General features: G+C 49.4%; 1 protein-coding gene across 1 annotated transcript in view; it reads left to right on the forward strand.

The window, feature by feature from the left end:
- CAMKK1 (calcium/calmodulin dependent protein kinase kinase 1) overlaps window positions 1–8,096 on the forward strand; it is a gene marked incomplete at its 5' end in the record, with an annotated part of 62,266 nt that extends 54,170 nt beyond the window's left edge. Inside the window, one exon of the mRNA XM_082492866.1 lies at window positions 7,649–8,096. Coding sequence (XP_082348992.1) covers window positions 7,649–7,721 — 73 coding nt within the window. The 3' untranslated portion in view covers window positions 7,722–8,096. The remainder of the gene's footprint in view (window positions 1–7,648) is intronic.
- Window positions 8,097–20,001: the final 11,905 nt, after the last annotated feature.

A 20,001-nucleotide genomic window follows, 5' to 3' on the forward strand; every position in this document is an offset into this window, starting at 1 on the left:
TTGAGACCAAGACCAGTTAATATTAGACAGCAGTTTAACAGTTAAACAGCCCATAGGCTGAGCATTGCTTTTGGGACATATCTGAAGAGCATGGCAGTCACGGCTCCTTTGCCAGCTTAGCACAAGGGATTTGTCCTCATTTGTTTCCCTTGGCTCACTGCCTTCCAAATCAGTTATTGCTAATTTGACACATGTCCACACCCATATCTTCACTATCATTCCTGGCCATGGCATTGCGTTGCTCTGAGATGGGAGAACTTTTGCTGAATTTGAAGAAAAATATTTTGTATGCTTCCCCCTGTCCAGGACAGCTAATTCGGTGCAAGGCAGGACTTCTTTTCAAGCTCTGCCTGAATTGATGTTTCAAGGTGGTCTGCTGTTCTAGTACCTTGAGCCTGTTTACAAGAGGGACCTGTTCTCTTCCACCTTCATTTGAGATGCTTGAAAGCCTATGCCACTAACCAACCCGTGGGAAAACTTCTTGACCCTGATGCTGTGGCTGGTTCCTGCCTGGAGCTGGGTGCTTTATTGTCTGTTCAGAATAAGTCGAGTTCATTTGATCTGATGTAGCTGTGAAGTTTCTGATTAGCCACATCATCGACGTCTAATCCCTTTTTAAATCTTTTTAGGCCTTCAAGATGAGCTGTAAGACTTCACTTTTACTTGCCTCCTTTCTAAAGTTGCTAGTCAAATTCTTTTCAGCTTATACAAAACCAGCATCTTTCCCTGTCTCTACTCATTTCAGTCCTATGTTTGCATTCAAGTTCCTTGTACAGGACTAAGGTTTCTGAAAACCATGTACAACTTCCACTGTTGTGCTGCTGTGTCCAGTGCCCTTGGTTTACAAAAACATATCAGGTCCAGGATGGCTGTGCTGGGCTGACCTCTGCCCAGCAGTGTAAGCACTTAAAAATGTCCAAAAAGAATGTGAATGGTCTTTGAATGCGCCAGTTCTCCACTGCATTAACCCCTGCACTTAATTTCTCAGTCTTTTGCCATCAGTGCCAATTTTTGGCAGTAACAATTGACTTTATCCTAAATTAATTCATGCACAACTGGAGCTTTGAGAACCCATCTCAAAACACTTCTGTTTAAAAGAAAGACATTTGTTAGGTCTCTTCAGCGATAGTGTCATATATTAAACACTGCAGCAAGGATGTTTGGGGTTTTTTTAAGGAATGTGGATTATTATTTCAGACTTTGAAAAATGCTATACTAGTTGAATCTAATAAAAATTGCTTTAAATTTAAATAGACTTGTTGAATCTAATGCATTGATTTTAAGTGAACAGAGTCTAAATGGGAATGTTCATTGTTCAGTGAGTTATCTCTTGATTACAGTGTTATTTCCACAGGGGCAAACAGAGCTAGACACTAAGCCCATCCAGTTCTTAATTCATAGTGGGTTGTTCTGCAGTAAAACCACTCTTAATACACATTTAAAATATAACATCAGTGCAAATATTATGAATAGCGCTGTTAGTTAAAATAAATTTTAAGTGGGTCTGGATGACTATAAATTTCTAAGACCTAGCAGGAACAGATAATATTGTTGTAGCATAAAGGCTCTGCAGAATTCCTGCATGTCAGGCATCGTTTCCACCCCTGTAGCTGGACAGGGCACCCCAGAAGTAGGACTTGCCAGAAGGGCAGCACCCACAGCTATTGCTGCTTTCTGGCCACACTGCTGTGTGGTCTCCTACAGGGAGACAAGAGAAAAATGAGCCACTTGCCAAGTTCCCAAGCTCTCCACCATGCAGCTTCTCCTCCCCAGTGGTAGTGTCTTCAGAGAGAGGTAATATTGCTCTTGTAATATTGCATCTCCTTCCAGTTACAGGTAGAAAATAACTTCTTGTGTTTCTATATAAGAAAAAAAAAAGGCAATTAGAAAACTCCAGTTTCACATTCAATTTATTTAATTAGGCTGCATGTGAAATTGCCAGAGCTCCACTCACTGCTGCTTCAAGCATCTTACATCTGTGCCCATAGAAGTCCTCTGACAGCTAAGTCTGCTTTCTGGAATTTGATCTGTCCTTTAAGAAAATAGGAAGAGAAAGGAGCCGGTTTAACAGCTCACTCTTTGGGATTTGGAGAGGGGGAAAGTGTAAAATGCAGTTGACTCTTTTTTTTTTTTTTTTTTTTTTTTTTTTTTTGTGGTGGTTGTGTTTTTTTAATTTCTCCCTGCATTACCTGTACAGAGTGTGCTGGGCTCTGTTCTTGGAAATGCTTTGTGCAGCAGTCTTTGTGATAGCAGGAGGCCTTTCATGTTTGCAACAGCTTTTGTCCCTTTGGAGGACACCATTAAGACACCAGTGATTTGAAATAGTTCTTAAATTAGTACTGGGAGGGGAGAGGGCTCTTTTAGCACTCCTTAGACCTGCAAGAAGAAAATCCTCTCCTGGGTGTTATTTATTGCTTTGTTTAGTAGAGTTGAAAAGTTAAAAAGGCAGCTGTTAAAATGGCAGGCACAGTCACCAGACAGAAGGGAACTAAAATGAAGATGCCCCCAATTAGCAATTCTTGTTTTGTACTGGCTGCCTCTCCCACAGGAGCACCTCTGCACACCTAGAAGCCGTGTGAGTGCTGCTGGCTGTGACTTTACCCTGTGAGCTGTGCAGTGGCCAAGGGCTGGGTGTCCAGGCGGCACTGGATCCTGCCTTTCATGGAGGATCTCCCAGAGGATGAAGGGATTCACTGAGCCGTGCAGATCCTGCAGACCATGGCCAGGTTCAAGCCTGTAATTAACAGTGGCTGCAGAAGCAACTGCTCATTTCTAATTTTTCCAGTCGCAGAGTATTTTTTTTAAACCTAGCTGTTTAGCATTTGCAGCTAAGTTCTGGGTTTCTGTTAGCAGTGTTTTCTACATTTATTCTGCCTGTTCCAGATTTCTCCTAATTGAGTCAGCACTGGCTTCACCACATTTTATTACTCTCATTTATTGCAACTACTACCTATCAAATTAATTGCTGTGTTTTGACAGACCCAATTTACTTTCCCATTATGGCTGCTATTACTATTGATGAAATGTAGTTGTCAGCTCCTGTACAGGGGATCAGTCTGTATGTAGAAAGCCTACCCTGCTTCCAGCCTTCCCAAAAAGAGAGCAAAAGAGCTGCCACTGCCCTTAGGGCCATACTGTCCATGTAGGCTATACATGAGGAAGCTAGCAGGGAGAGGGAGGCAAGAAAGTGGCTGCCCCAGGTCTCCAGGCAGAAATAGCTTCTCCCATCATCAGAGAGGTACCTGCCTCTGGGGGCTTTGTGCTGAGAAAGTCCCAGGGCTTGGTACCATTGGGCTGCCCAAAAATAGGCTGCAGAGATCCCCATAGGGCAGCTGGATTTACAGCATCATCTTTGACAAGGGCTGCAGGTTGGGTTTAAATTTGCCAGATGTTTCCACTAAAGATGCTCCCTTGGTCTTTGCTAGTGCTTGGTGTCTGTCTCTCCAGTCCTGGGAAGATTTCAGATAAGTATCATGTAGATGCTGTCAGAACAGAGTCAAACCTGACCAAAAGGCATATCAATTTTCACTGCAAAGAGAACTGTGTCTTGTGGGAAGAGCCATAACCCACGGTGCTGGCAGGTATCCTCGCAGTCCGCCCAAGGACCGAGGCACTGATGGTGGCACAGGATTTTCCTGTGGCAGAGACCCACCCTCAGCCAGACCCTCCAGCGAGTGGTCCCGTGCTCGTGTGGCTCTGCCTGTGCTGAGCGCAGCTGCTGAATGCCACATGGCACATGGTGGTGATGCCATGACCGTGATAGGACGCACAATGCCCAGGGGTGCCAAATTACATGTCCAGTTGTGCTTTCCTGGGCCATCAGCAGCGTGCTGGAAGCCATCTGGATCTTTCAGCAGTGGGTAGGGGCTGGAGTGGGTTCCTACCAGTGCTACCAGTACCCGTCCTCATCTGTCCTTTGAGCTGCAAGTAAATGTGACTGCTGTTCCATCCTCATTTCACTCTGCTTGCTAGGCTTGTTAGGTACGGAAATACAAGCTCCTTTGCCTGCTGCAATCATCTTCATAATCACTTTCTTCCTTTGTCTCATTGTTTTGCTCTCAGGGACAGACTCCTCTTAAACACATCTGTATATTTGCATCCGTCTTTAAGGTAATTCAGTGTTTGTGTTTCCCCTGGGTGCTGTAGAAACGTGTGTCCTCTCCTCAGCCTGTGTGATTTGTGTGGTAGCGAGAGCATTTGGCTCCATCCCTCCTTCCTGTAGGACCAATTTTATTGCAGTAATTCTGTGTGTGTCACACTAACGTTTATGTATACTTTTATCATTACTATTATTATTTGTGGTTCTTTGGTGTTTCAGCCTTCTTTGGGGAGGGAGGGGTGAAAAAAGTCAGTTGGGTTTTAGCAGGAACTGTTCCTCAGCCCCATGTTTGTGGAGGAAGAACCATAGAATTTGGGAAAGGCTGAGGCTGAACTTTGTAATTGGGGCTCAAGTTTAATATTTAGTGGTTATACAAAAGAAATAAGAGCCAGAGCCATCTCTGCTCTGGATGCTTCACTGCTCCCCTACGCTTCTGCCTCTGATGCCGTGCTGGGAGGGCTCTGGGCTGACCAAAGTTGTCTGCTCCATGAGACTGACCACCCCACCTCAGACGGGACTTCATAAAAACAGTCATTTGTCTTACCAGTTGCATAGACCCTTCTAGGAAAGGGTCCAATTAATTCTGTTAAATAACAAACTAACATTCAATGCAAACCATGACAAACTGCTTACAAACATATCAGTATGGAGTCCCAGGATCTAGTTTTTAGGCAGGACACAGCCTCCACCCAGGCCTGGGGTGATCTGGTCTGGGGAAATAATCCCAGACCACTTCCAGGGGCTGTGAAATAACCACACACCTCTGAATACCTTTGGGAACAGCTCCACCGCTCTGGAGACTCTGGCTGGCCTGGTTTACTACTCAGAGATGAACAGATGAGCCGAGTCAGGGTGCCGCCTGCCCCCAGTGAGGAAGGACTTGCAAAGATTCTCCAAAAATAGTTGGGAGGAGGCAGGCAGAGGAGGATGGGGACTGACGTGGTGCTGTCGGTGACAGTTGGTGCCGCTGCCTGCTGCTACATTTTTCATAGAGAACTTCTTCATGAGGAATGGTCCTTTTTCTTTTGAGTTGTATTTCAGGAGTGACTGTGCAGCCCTGCCACGGTTGCTTTGCCCCCCAAAGTTTGCCTGTGTCCTCAGCAGAGAGGAAGGGGGACATCACCAGCCTAGACGAGGGCAGATTATTGGTATTAAATGAGGAGTCAGTGGAGGAATTAAGCACCTACCAGAAGTGTGTGTATATGCTGTGATTTCAGGTCTTTGTAGGTTGTCCCACTCCATCCCTCTCCTGTGCTGCCTGTGTTTCGGAGGGAAGTGCTGTGAGCTCGTTTCTTGCTGGGCACTAAATGGTGTAAACACCCAATGGCTGTGATCTTCCTGCAGCCACTTGTGCTTATCAGCGGCGTGGTCTCTTAGATAATCATACAGGTCAGGCTTCGCTCACCTGGGGTTTAAAAAAAATGTCGCAGAAACACAGTCTTATTCCTGAAAAAGAGTTATTTAATGGAGATTCACGTTCAGCCTCAGGCCTCACAGCATGAGCCCCGGCTGCCGTGCAGCCTACAGAGCACTTATGCCTTGATCTCAGCTGCTGTACATGCAACCCGAGTTTAGCCGATATTCACCACAGTGCATGGCTGGCAGGTCAACCCATTTTGTGTTGCACCCTTCCTGTGCTGGCGCAAGGTGTTTGGAGAGGCAGAGGCTGCTTGGCGAGCATTGAACGCACCCCAGGCACAGAGCAAGCTTGGCAGGACACGCCAGGCAGCTGTGGGCAGGGAGCTGTGCTGCGCCGGAGGAAGGAGCATCGGCTCCTGTGTGGGGTGATAAATCATTTAAAGAGGGTGATGACAGGCACCAAAGATGGGACTGTTCCTCAACCTCTGCCCCCCCCAGGGAAATAGTCTATGCTCCGAGTTCAAGGTCAGGTTTATCGTGGGGCTTTGAAGAAACCAGAAATGATCAAAATCGTGTTCCCTTCTCCCTCTGCTCCAGCAAAGATTGGCACAGCCCCATGTGTACTTTCAGTGTCATTCCCAGCCAGACAATAACCCCGGAGCCCCAAACCCACACTTCCTGACCGCTGCTCCAGGCAGAGCTGCGCTGACTCTCCACTGCCAAGTTGGCTTGTCCACGCAGACTGAGTCTCCTGCAGCTGGGCTGGCGTGAGCAAGGCCAGACACCCTGGAGGACACAGATGCTTGGGAGTAGCATCACCTCCTTTACACTGTGGATATCTTCACATCTTCATGATGGAGAAACAGGCGTTTGAGGTACAAGTCATCTGCCTGCCATAGGTCTCTGCTGTGGGGTGATGTGGATGACACCTGGAGGTGTCACGTTTTCTCCAGTTTAGAGCAGTGACGGCTTTCTCTGGCTGGATCTTAGTCACGGGTCATCATGCGGATGGCTGGGCTGGGTGGAGGTGTTCCTCCTCAAGGGTGCTCCAGGGTGCCAGAGCTGGCTTTACCTCGGCAGAGCCAGTGGCAGAGGCCCACTGACTCTGCTGGAGTGAATTTGGCTGGCAGCAGGGCTTGGGCTGCTCACGGGCTCGTGCAGAAGAGACAGCAGCCACTGTGTGCTGTGGCTGTAGCGTCCCAGGGAAGTGGTGGCAGTGTGTACCTCACTGCATGGCATCCAGCAGTGCAACTGGGCCTGTGGTTGGTGCGGCTGCCACTGTGGCTGAGGCTTTGCCGGGCTGGCTGACTGAACTTAGAGCCTGTAAAAGCCCCCCAGCCTGAGCCAGCAAAATGCTCCATCAGCCTAAAAGCCTCCGCTCGTGCTTCAGAGCAATGCCCTAAGCAGCTCTGAGCCTGCCTCCACGCTGGCAGAGCTAAGGTGTCCCATCCCACCACAGCAAAGGTCAAGCCTTCTACATAGGAAGACAGTGAAAATTAAGAGCGAAGTAACAAGCTTGAAGCTCTCATGGTGTATGTACAATGCAAGTTACCTTGGCTGTGTTTTAGGGACTGCTGCTGTCATGTGCTGAGCAATTTTGGGGACCAAACTCACAGAAACTGAAATCAAACAGCTGCTGCATAGGGAAGCGTTCAGTTTTTATTGCCTTTTACAGCAGAGCTTTGGAGAAGCAGTTAGAGTATCAAGCCATGACTCTGATTTGAAAACAAAACAAAACAAACAAACAAAACAAAACAAAAAACAACCCCACCAGACTAAAGAAAAGCAAACCAGAACTCCCCAAATATAAACTAGATAATTTGGGAACATTGCTATTGCTGATGGTCTACAAGATTTTCTCCAAGAACCATATACCTCCTTGTGATGCTGCAGGCAGGAGAAGCCACTTCCCTTAGGGAAGTGCAAAGCTCGTCCTTGGAGTGCGGAGACCAAGCAAGTGCATAGGCACAAGTTGCATAGCACTGCAGCGCATCGAGCTGGGATACTGCTGAGCTGTTTATGGGGTACCAGCACAACAGGCTGGTTCTTTGCTATTCCCCCTTAGTGTGGAAGTTGTTGACCTGGGTTGCCTGTTGGGGAAAAAAAAAAAAAAATAAAAAAACAAACCCTACTTTATTTCTTGCATTGCTATGTGCCTATAATCTCTTTATTTCCTTGCCATTTGTGTAGAAAACAAGGAAGCAGAGAAGGAGGCAGGGATCCGGAGCTGCCCGATGTGTGTGAAGATGAAGCTACATCCTGAAGCTGCCTGGCTGTCACAGGCTGGTCCCTCACGTGCTGCTGCTGTTGTACCCATTGTGGTGTTGTCTAGCGCACATCTGCTCTCATCGCCGAGTCCAGGGCCTGCAAAGGAGAGAGAAAAAAAAAAAAAAAGGAAACAAAAAACAACAAACACAAAAGCCCCAAAACAGACCAACCCAGAAGATAGCAAAGGAGGAAGAGAGCAGCAATAAGGAGAAGAGTGAGTCCTCTGGCAGAGGGCTGGCTCAGCCTCGTGGGCAGCTGCATTCCTCGTGCGAGGTTTCCGTGCGCTCCTCCGTGTGTGCCTTGCTCTCCACTTGTGCTTCACGTGTGGGCTTTGTCGTTGGGTGTCTTGGCCGATGAATGTGGTTTTATTTGTAACGCAGCAAACCAAATGTTGTCTCACGGGTCATTTGCCCCAGAGACTTTTTTTCCTTGCTTTTTTTTGCATTCTCTATTTGAAGCATTGGGGGGGAAAGGGGGGAAGTGACATCGGAGCCAGGTCTTATGTCAGAGGCCAACTGTTTTATTTAATGCATGGGTAAAGCACTTCTGGATACCAGAACACAGCCTGCTCCTGTTGGAGTTGGCAGCAAAATTTCTATGGATATCAGTTAAATGAGGATGGGATCTTCCTTTTGGAGTGAGCGCTGTCACTCTCTATGCCTTTCTTTCTTTTTCCCTTCTTTTCTTATCCTTCAGTTTTGCACAGCATAAATCCTGCCAGCATCAATGGCTTTAGTCAGGGCAGTGTTGTAAAATAGAAGAACTACATGATATCCTCTGTAATGTGCAATGAGCCTTTGAACGTCGTAGGGATACGCTGTTACACGGCAAGGCTTAGCGCACCAAGGGCACCCGCTAACCAAGTGTGCTCTTCCCAAAGAGCGCTCTTCCCTGTCCTGTGCGCACACACTTTGTTCTCAAAGGTGAAAAGAAGGGGCAGCTTTTGGATTTATTTTCTTTAAGGATAATTTCCTTTCCCTCACTCATTTCTTAGCTCCTTTAAAATTATGTACCTGATGCTTTTAAACTTTAATTTCCTGATAAACGACCCAAACTGGGAGAGCTCCTCAGGATGGAAGATGTTGGTGGAGCGTTTCTAAACTAAGAAAAGCTACAGAACACAGATGAGGGAAAAACTTGATCTTTTGAGTTTAAGGCTTTAATTTTTAATTTTATTTTAAGACTGTAATTTTTGTGCACGTGCTGATGCTGCTATTTTATCCGTAGATTGCTTCTAAACTTGGGGTTAGAAGCTTAATCTCTAAAATTTGACAACAGGTGAGAGATTGCACTTAAAAGGGCGAATGCAGCTCTTTCCATAGCTGTTGACTATACGGACTGTGTGTTTAATCAGGAATTTCACTCTTGTGCTCAGAGAGTAAAAACCAGTGACATTAATCCATCAGAATACATGTCAATATTTTCCCCTTAGCTTTATAGGGTCTGAACTTGCCCCTGGGAAGCCAATGAGATTGGATTCTTATTTTATAGTACTTAAATAAAGGACACGATTAAATTTGGTTCCTACATAGTCACCTTACTGTCTTTTTTTTAGGTTAATCCTGAGGGCTTGGGACTTTGTCCCCTAATTTTTTGTGTACGAGGATTGTTGGTAGTGACTGGTATACTGGTGTTCCCATTCTGTTTATTGCAGTCTAGTGTGGTGGTTCCAAATGGTTTCCTAACTGGGCTTTGTTGCCGGTGCCTTCTGCTCCCTGTTCCCAGCCTGCCGCTTCCCCTCGCTGGTCATCAGCCACCTCAGTGGGATGCTCAGAAGCAGTCGCCAGCTTGGGCTCTGCCCCGCATCTCACCTGTAGATATTGGCAAACTGGGAAATAGTGTCGCAGCTAATGTATTTTATTAAGGTGACCTTTAATTTTTTTAAGTGGGCAAAGGGATTATACCCTGTAAAGGTTACTGCTCTGGGCCTGTGCTCTGCACCGCTTGCATGCAGATGGTAAATGCTGCCTACGTTTGTGCATCTGCCTGCACCGACTGTGCGCTCGGCATCCTCCGAGGGCCTGTGGTTCTGCTTCAGCCACCCACCACGATACATCCCATGGGTTGGTGTGCTGGAGCGTGTGCTTGGACCCTGCTGCCTTGTGGTGAAGACTTAAGCAGCCGGTGAAAGGGAGTGAAAATGGAGATGGGGACTTGGCAAGGCTGAGAAGCACAGTGGAGGCTCCACAGATGCAGGAGGAGGGACTGGCCAGGAGGAACTGCTCCCTGCGGAGGGGATGGTCTCTGGATGCAAACAGGACAAGGCGCTGGGGTGCCACTGTGTCCTGCTGCACAGCAGGGGCTGAGCTGAGCAACCCCGGGGAAATGGTAGGAGTAAACTGTCTGTCCTCCAGTTTGCAGAAAGATGGGCTCTCTCCAACTGACGTCCCTGGGGCTGGCCGTGGTGGAGCTCTGCTGCGGCAGGGCCGGGCTGCCGGCAGCGGAGGGAATGGCTGCGATGCCAGGTGAGCTCCTGGTCTGCACAGAGGGATGATCTCGGGACAAGGACGCATCTTGGGAAGCTGTCTTACCCCTGGGGAAAAAGGGACCAGTAATCTTTACCCCATGGCTCTTCTGAGGTCTAAGCAATACTTGGGTGGTGCTCAGAGAGCTCTAAGACTGCGAACATGAGGTTATTTGTTGAATTTTTAATATATGGTAAGAATAATTTGAGGATGGAGAGACACTTTGTTAACCCAGCCAGTTGTTGGGGTTATTCTAGTAATGCCCAAGGCAGGGCAGCTAGCAGGGCAAGGCTGCAGGAAAGCTGTGCTCAGCCTCAATTAATGCAACCAAACAAATGATCATTTACATATCAGCTCTATGTCATGTTTCTTTGAAGTGATGCTCCAGCTACTATTAGTTTTGGAGGGGAATAGGGGAAATGGGGGTGTTTTTATAATTATCCCAAAATCTACTTTGAAAATATTGCTCTTTCTGCTGAAAGAAATCCCTCTGGAGTTGTTTCCACAGGTCCAGTGAGCAACCAGCGTTGTACAGCTGAGCTCTTGTCATACCATGTTTCTCCAGCAAACCTGCCGGCCTTGTGGGTCTTTCCTTTATACCTCCAGAGACCACGTGTATCGTGTCAGATCCCAGCCTGAAAACATATATTAAATGAAATTAAAAAGGTGCACTAGCAGCAAGAGAAACACTCAGATTTATTCAAAGGCTTGGTAGGACTCCTGCAAAAATATGCTCTGCTGCTCACTTAGCTGAAATGAAATCCTTCCTTGTTTGTGTGTGTGTGTTAGGGCAGCTCGGAGCGATGCTGTTTCTGCTCTGAAGAAAGGGAGAGACTAAAGAGGTAGTATTCATTTGAAAATAAACATCTTTGGCAAGCCAGCCCCTTTATCCCTTCAAGAAAGTCTTTCTCTTTAGCTGGATGGCTGAATACTTGTCTCGCTTCTCTCTGTGAATGAGGGGATGGGGTTTGGTGTGGCAGAGCCCCTCCGAGCAGCGAGAAGAGCTGGCGTAGGCCCGCTGTGATGCTTTTGTATATGCTCTCTCTTTTTCCCCTCCAAATCCTCACTTGCCTATGCTATTTCTGGAGCACCGGCATCCTGTGAAAAGAGATACCGGGATGCTCTGAGCTGCGTTAGCTGGGCTCCGCGTCCCAGGAGGGCTCCGCTTTCCCCACCGCACGATGTCACCGTCGGCTTTGGTTGGTTTTTCCAGCTTGGGAGAGGGCCCGGACTGAGAAACCTTGAAGGAAATTTCTCTTTTGGGGAAATTGCACATCTCTCTGATCTCCAGGACGTAGATTTCTCTGTCTTGTTCAGTTAATACCTCGAGGCCTTCTGAGTGGGAGGTAGTGCTAAGCACAAATCCTGGTTTAGTCTCTCTGACTGGCACAAAGGAATACTGCAGTGAATGTCTCTAACCCTTTGGGCAGGAATGTGTCGCTATGGATGTCACATTTGCAAATAAATGAGGTTTTGGGCTCTTTAGTGACATATTGCAGCGGTGCGAATGGATGCATGGAGAACCACTCCTGGCATTCATGAAGCTGCCTCCCTCGGCCGTGCCTGTGCAGGGGCTCTGCTTTGGGTGGTGGGTCCTAGTGAGGTATCAGTGAGAAGTCGCAGCGTGGGCAGCCGTGGTGTGCCCAACGCCAGGAGCCCGCGCTCGCAAGAGAAGCTCGATCACCTGCAGCAGTAAGTGCGACTGGGTTGTGATTATTCTTTTATTTTTTTCAGTGCCTTGAGACACAAGCAGCAAGCTGCACAGCAAAGGACTGGGCTTTCTGAAAGTTCTCGTGCCACAAATGTCTTTGTCGTGTTTTCTGTATCATCATTTTGAGGGTGGATAAGTCAAGTCTGTCCTGTGCTGGTGGTGATGGCATCGGTTACGTGTCGTCTTGGCCCCAGATAGGACACGAACATCTCCTGTTCGGATGGTGCTTTGCTTTTTGCATCTTGCAGGCTGGAGACATCTTTGCGTTTTTGAGCTGTAAGTGCCCCTGGAGATCCGTTCCGAGGCAGCGGTGCGGTTGGGTTGCGGGTTTGCAGGTGCCAGGGGCTGCGGTTTGCCTCGGGCACCAGCACGGGCTGCTGCCCTTCCCCGCTGCGGAGAGGCGGTGGGGCTGGAGGTGGAAAATGGGGCAGCTTTAGGTGGCATTTCCTTGCATATCCCCTACGATACCTCATGGGGGGACACCTGATAAGTACAGGGGGCTCTACTGAGCCCAGCAAGCCGCCATGCCCTGTTCAGCATCTGTCCCCCCCGGCAGGTCCTCATCTCTCCTGCTGTGTGCCAGAATTGGGCCCCCACAGCAAGCGGAGTTGGGCAAAACCCACTGAGGCTGAACACACCCCCAGCTCCTCGCAGCGTGGCGTTGCTAACCCGAGCTGTGGTGTTTGAGGGTCCTATTCCTGGGGAATAAACCGGGGAATGGGGGGGGGGGAGGTGTCAGCCGGCAGTTGGGCAGCATCAGGCTTGGCCGTGGGGAACCTGATTTTGTGTATGGCCACATCCGAAGGGAGCCCGGCCAGGGGGGTGGTGTAGCTGTTCCTCACAAAACAAATTGCAGCTCAGTGAAATGACTCCCAGGATGGGGTTTAATTCTTTATTTGTTGCCAGACTTGCAGGGGGCAGCTGCTGGGAGGAATTTTATGTTCCTTCAGCACAGCTCCATATCCTGAAGCTGTCAGCAGCACTGCGCCAGGGGCTGTAGGAGGTTTTTTCCTCCATTTCTGTGTCTGGGGGAGCTTGTTTGCTCCCTCCAGCTTGGTGCTGTCCCTCTCGCATCTTGCCCAAGAAAACAGAGACCTTTATCCCACCAGCCACAGGCACCAGCTCATCCCCCCAGCTGCGGCAAGCAACGTCTCATAGCTGATGCTTTGGGCTTTCTTACACCGAACGGCACCATCGGATGTGTGAGGAGCTGTTGCATGATTGCAAGTTATCCTTTGATGGTGCAGCTAATGGGAGAGGTTCGGAGCAAGCGCAGTAAGGATTGTTGGCTCCGGGCAGCCTGGCTCTGCGAGTTAAAAGGCTCATTTATGGTCTTGGACACCTTCATCAGTGATTTCCAGGTGTAGAGCCCGTATCTTCCGAGTTCTGCTAGCCGCTCGGTGGTGGCGTTCTGCTATAATAAAAGATGGTCCTTCTTCGGGGTGGGCAGTCTCGCCTTTGTGTCGGATGGCGATGGCAGGACCGGCAGGCTCCTTTCTGCCCGGAGGTGATGGGGAACTCGGTAAATGTAAAAACATTTCCAGAGGAAGGACTGTGCTGCAGTGCTGGGGATCCTGCTGCGAGCACGAGCGCGTCGTGTCCAGCAGGAATACTGCAGACTGGAAAGCAGACAGTGAGGGTTTTGTGTATCTGTAACTTCGTTTGGGTACCCAACTTCTTCACTTTACCAGAGCACGTGTACAGTGGTGTTTGCTGAGCAAAGCGGTGAAAAAAGGGATTTATTTTCTGGCCCAGAGCCTCCTGCAAAAGACCGTGCTCTGATCAGGTCCCTCCCAACCTGAATTAACCTAGGTTATCCCGTCACGCTGAATGCAGCCCCCCGTGGGACCAGGGAAGGAAAGGAGCTCCAGAGCCCGTCACTGCCCCTTCCCTTCCCTGGAGGAGAGCCGTGTCTGCTCAGAGTCACTGCTCGCGGACACCCGGGCCCTCAGTCAGTAACCACGAGCCATCAGTCAAAACGTTCCAAAAAAAAAAAAAAAAAAGTGTAAATTCAAGAAAAAATAAATTGCAACTTTTGAGGATATAATTTGAATCCTCTGTGCCGTAATTTTGCTGCTGTTTCTGATTTATAGGCCTGTTCTGTTATTATTTAAGTCTCTTGTTATACTTGATGTTAAATATATGTATTCTGCTATAATTCAAGCATGATGTATATGCACTCAGTACTGTAATGGCACATGGCCGTTACACTGTAAATATGTACCATGAATAGAGATGCTATTTTTTGCATGCTTTTGTACTCTAGAACTGAAGAGAAAAATGACAATAAAGTCCACAGAAATGACACTTTGTGGAAGTGCAGTTCCCGGTGTGACGCGTGCTGCTGGCTCTCGCCTGCTCTCTGCTGTTCCAGCCCTCTCTCCGCTTCCAGCTGCGGCAAAGAAGGGCCTTTACAGGGCTTCCACCGCTCCTCTCATCCCTCTCCTTTCCCCATTGGGCTTTTCCCCGGACGAAGAGGGACCCATCGTGCTTTGGTATCACATTGCCAGCTGTTACAGCATCTGGCTGTAATGCGACCTGTGACATTGTCTTGCCTTAATTGCATTTGCTTCCAAAGAAATGTGCAGTTTTCTTTGAGAAAGAGGGGCTGGAGCTAATTCTGCGGGGTTGTGGAAACCACAGCAAAACCCGGGCTCTCCTGGTGCCACTGGGCAGGACTGGCCGCCTGATCCCGCGGTGCTCCCAGGACCTTCCTCTGAGTGAGGCACTCGGAGGCACTGCTCTCTTCTTATTCTTGCAACACCAAAAAAAAAAAAAAAATTATAATAAAAAAAATGAAGGTGATATCTCATCTGTCATTAATACTCTGCCCAAACAGACGCGTGATGCGCCAAATGACTGTTAATGCTGAACACACCCGTTAATTCAGGGGTACATAAGTTGCTCGCACCCCCTGAGTCCGAATGCAAAAGGAGATGAGGTACAAAGTAGGTGCAGTGAATGGGCTCTGGGGTCCCGTCCCTTCACTAAGGTGCCCCGGGCTTTATTTGTCCTCCTGACACCTTTGCAGCCTCTTCCTTTTCTTTCTTTTTTTTTTTTTTTTTATGGCTTCACCGTCAGGGGACAAAAATGGGGACACCAAAACCTTTCCAGCCGGGGACGGTCTCCCACATGGGTTCAGGTCCTCTGCTGTGCCCGGACAGCAGAAGGAAATGGGAAAAGAAGAAAACTTGGATGAATCATATCCTGAAGCGTGTTTTTCCAGCGGAGGTGGGCTGTTGGCTGTTGTGTTGTTGGGAGAAGATGCGCTGAGGGGTGAAGGCTCAGTTTTGCCGGATGACCCACGTCGTTTGTAGGTGGGCTTTGCTGTTGTATCTGCTGCGGCGAAGTCTCCAAGTGTGGGTGTAGCTTAGGAAATCCCTGACCTCCCTTTCCTCCCTCCCTGAAGAAAGCAGGAGCTCCCTTTGTGCCCTCAGCCAGTTGCTGTCTGCTGGGAAACTCATCCCGGCACAGAAGCGTCCCTGTCTGAGCCCATCCTCGATGGCTGTGCCTCGTTACCCTCTGCCAGCAGTGCTCCACATGAGGATGTTACAGCTTCATTTTCCCGTTCTGCTCCCAGCAGCAGACTGCGCGCCGAGATGATGACGGGTGTTCCCCAGCAAACCACGCTAAGGCGAAAACCTGCTGTTTATTTTGCAAACACTGAGCAAAAAGCACTTTGTGGCCCCCTTACTTGTAAGGAGGGGTATAGTGATTACCCTCTTCCAGGTGCAGCCCCGTTTAAAACAGAGAGGGGTTTTGCTTGAGTTTTAGAAGTCATGCAGTTTTATTTCTCGCCGGGGGATGTTTATCCCTAACAAGCCCGCTCTTTGCATTTTTGGTTAAGGGAATGACCCTCTCCGGGGTGGTGATGAGGGTGGACGGCTGCAGAAATGCCCAGGGCTTGCCAGCTGCAAGGGGCAGGGGCTGACTCGGCACAGGAAAGGAGGGGACGAGCTCCATCACCAGCTCCTGCGGGCTCAAGGCAGCCGCTGAAGATCGCATTAAACTTTTTTTCATCTTTTATTTTTCCCCCCAGTTGGGTTTCCTAGCTTGTTTCTGGCGCACCGACACCACATTAGTGACCGAAGAACCAAACCCCCCTCCGGGGCCAGGTGGTTCGGTGCTGCAGCGATCCCCACCGGCTGAGCCTTCGCGGGTGCGGAGGGTACCGCGTCGCTTTGTGCTGTGGGAGAAGCAATTTGTGCGATGAGCTCAGAAAAACATGCCCAGATGTGCCCCAGCGCCATAGCAACGGGGCTGAACCCGCTGCAACCAGCGCCACGAAAGGAAGGAAAACCGCTCCGTAAGAGGGAGCAGCGATGTGCCAACGGCGACATCGAGGACTCGTTAATGCACAAACACTTCTGCTGGATTAATGCTATCACTCACTCCCGCGCTGGGTGGATTACGACCCCAGTGTTTTGTCAGGGAGTAAATAAAATATTGGAGTGGCATAATTGCTTGTTCCCTGGGAATGCGGTGTCCTGGTCCCACCTCGGTGGGTCACCTTGCTGCTGCCACCACCGCCAGCCAGTCCCAGGACGTGGTCGGTGACGTGTCCCAGGCCAGTAAATGCCTGCAGGGTTGATGGTCGTTTCAGGATCTCACTGGGGACTCGATTTGGGTTTCGATCCAGCCGGGTAAATGGCTTGGAAGGCACTCCCCCTCATTTTCTCGTAAATGGGCTGTGTTTCAAAATGGATTTCTTGAGCAGTAAATTGTAATTTAGTGCTTATTATAATATTCATTAAGAGCTGACTTCTGCTGTAGCGCTACACCAAATACTAATTATTAGAAATTAAGGTGACAGGAGGGAATAATATTCTGAACTGTGTAAGTAGGAGTAATAACAGCCCGGGAGAGGCAAAGCGGCGGGAGGATTTCCTGTCTGCAGGGAAACGAGAGGTGACAGCATCCCCAGAAGCGGCCGTGCGGGCGGCAGGGCTGCCCGGGCAGAGGGTAGGTGGTGAGGCGCCGGGCTGGGGAGCCCCCGGGGGAAAGGGGACAGAAATAATCAGAGCGGCTGGGGGGGTGTGCGAAGAGCAAGGGGACGGGGCGCAGGCGTGGGAGCATCGATCGGGTCCAAAGCGTCTGGTTTTGGGGCATCGCCACCTGGCAGGTACGGGGAAATGAGCTCCAAAGGGGCAGTCTCGTCTCAATGTTATTTCTGTAGTTCATTTGCTTAGTTTATTACTATTTTTTTTCCTCTTCAGGCTGGGATTAACTTTCCTACGATGATTTCCAACAGAAGATGGGAAGACGTTTCTGCTGGGGCTGACGTTAGATGCCGGAGGGTGTCCTTACGAGCTGCAGGTTTGGGTGCTGGTGAGCAGTTGCTGCCCGGACTGTGGGCACGGTCCGGCTACAAATGGGTGGGGGCTTTAGAGCAAAAGCCTGAGTCCTTAGTTACAGCCAAGGGGAAGCCAAACCATCCTCTGGATCACATTTGGTCGTTCCAAGTTTGGCCCCGGGAGCCACGACTGCCACTTAAAACTAACGGCATCGCTGGCGGGATGGATGCCGGGGAGGACAAACGGTCGGGGAAGCAGCCAAAGCCGGGCCGGACTGTGCGAGGAACGCGGTTTTTCCTTCCCCAGCGAAGGGGGAGTGCTCAGACCTCACATGACACAGCCCCAACTGGGAGTAATTTCATCCTTTATGGTTATCCACGCTGCTCCGCACCAAGCTGTGCTGCTGCCTCCGAGGCTTCCCTCCAGCAAAGGCTGTTTAATCCCTCTCCCTTTCCTATGGCTTAATCAGGGAGCAAAAAGTAATCTTACATGTGAAAGTGACCCCTTTGTTGCAAAACATTTCAAGGATTTTTTCTTTTCTTCTCCTTGAGTAGGAAAAAGCTGTTTGCCGCGTTCTTTTTTAAAGCGATTGCCAGGGAGCTCCGGCAAACGCGGCCAGGAGCTGCCAGCATCAAGCCCTGACCGAGTTTCTTCGCTTGAGTAAATCAATGTTTTGCCACTGATGTGATCTGAATGCCCTTTTTCTGCGCCCCATTTATTTTAATGCGGGGGCTGGGGGGCGGCGGGGGGCAGCGCCAGGGCAGCTCTCCGTCAGTCCCACCGAGGCGCTCGGTGCTTTCACCCCCGTCCCATTTTACGGTGTGTGATGTGCAAACCCGTCAGGGGAGAGCGGCCGCGCACACACCGCCCGGGACAACTGGCATCACCCGTGGGGCCTCGCAGCGCCCATCCGCCTCCCCCCTTCCCTGCCCCTCGGGCTCTGGGTTTTTTGGCAGCGGATGTTTCTCAGGGCTGTTTCGGGAAGGGGGATGCTCTTGCTTAGTCTGAGCCAGCCAAAATCCCTGCGAAAGAATATTTTTTGGCATAACGAGGGGTTTTTCTCATCATTATAATGGGATGCTGTCACATGAGCATCTCCTCCCTGCCCTGCTGCTCCCTTCAGCCCTGCTGCGGGACAGGGACGGGGACAACGGCCCCCAGCCACCATGGGATTGCCGGCGAGGGAGGGAGCTCACCCGCCGCCAGCTTGAGGTGAAGCAATTAAAGCGTGTGGCTGCCACCAGCGTTTCCTGCCTGTAATTAAAGCTTTTAATGAGGAGGCATATGGTAACCCCCCCCCCCCCCCCTCCCCCAGCCCAAGGCTGGCGTTTTTCCAGGCAGGGGGTTTATTAACGGCTGCTAATTACACTGTCATTCAGCATATCCATCGAGGAGAGCTGCGTCGCCTGGCCCGGAGTCCTCAAATTGGCTGTGAATGCTGAAAAAAAAAAAAAAAATAAAAAATAAAAATCTCTTAATGTTTATTTATCTTTTTTCCCCCTTGAGTTGGGAACAAACCCCCACTTTGGGGACACCACCACCCCTGGGGATGTGGTGCCATCTCCTTCCCCCCCTGTACCTGACCCCCTCCTCCACGCGTGGGGGCTGCAAATCCAGTGGATCGTCCTCCGAGTGCTTTTTAGTCCCTGGAGTGAGTTTTGCTGAAAACCCTGGTAGCCCCAGCGAGGCTGGATGTATTTCCCCAGCCCGACAGCTCCTCCGGCTGCTGGGATGGTCCTCACCCTGACGAGCCTTGGGGCTCCCACGTGTCTCCGCACCGGGACTGTGTGTTATCCCAGTAAGAAAACTGGTGGCTTTGCTCCCCTTTGACCTCAGCTCTGCTGCTGGGGTGTTTATTGGACAAAACGTATGGCATCAGCCCCCGCCAGGGACGGGAGCGGGACAAGGATGGACAGAGAGGCCGCCGAGGATGGGGTCGGGGTACGCCGAGCTGCTCACTGGCACCCGGACCCCGAGGGGCCGCACAGACACGTGAGCACGATTTGGGGTTGGGAATGCGCCTGCGGCACCGTTGGAACCAGCAGCAGGTGAAGTTAAAGAACACTAGATAGCTTTTAAGTCACTAAGTTGTTTTCTAAGCACACAAGTTAATTTTTACCCGATTCCCCATTGCCAAGGCAACGTATGGTTAAAGATGCTGCTCTCACTGAGCTGATTCTGTATGAAGCCTTCAGAAGTCATGGAAGAAAGAATTGCAAAGTGTATTTTCTGCTTTTAATACATTTTTATTATTATTATTATTATTGCAGTAACTTCTAAATTATTCACAAGTTTAATGTCTTTCAAACATCTATGCTGGTAAAGTAGAAATTAGTATTGATATTTCAGGGTGTGTCTGCACAGGAGATGCAAAACCTGCTGAGGCCAACAGAAAAATGCACACAGACTGTAATATACTGTGAATGCAGTACAGATAGAATAAGCTTAATTAAGTGATTTCAAAGAACTCAAGCACACCAGTCAGTCTTCTCAACATTTTTACGGGAAAACCTGATTAAACATGAATAAAGTGAACTTTGCTATTTAGTAGAAAAAGGACACTGGACAACAAAAATAAAAACAAACAAATAAAATATATACGTATATATAAAGCAACATGAGCTGAAGTAGGACAAAGTGATCGAGTTGCTCATTTCCTCCAGTGGCTTCTGGATCTTCTGTCTATGGAGCAGCATTCTGTCCTGGCCTAAAGGAAACACAAGCTGCCTCTTTGCAAACATCTGCAGAGAGGTAAGTAACCCTGAAACTTCAGAAATTGGGTTGAAATTCAGCATTGCTGCACAC

This window comes from Vanellus vanellus (assembly GCF_965231255.1).
Source record: "Vanellus vanellus genome assembly, chromosome: 19".
NCBI classification, from domain to species: Eukaryota; Metazoa; Chordata; class Aves; order Charadriiformes; family Charadriidae; genus Vanellus; species Vanellus vanellus.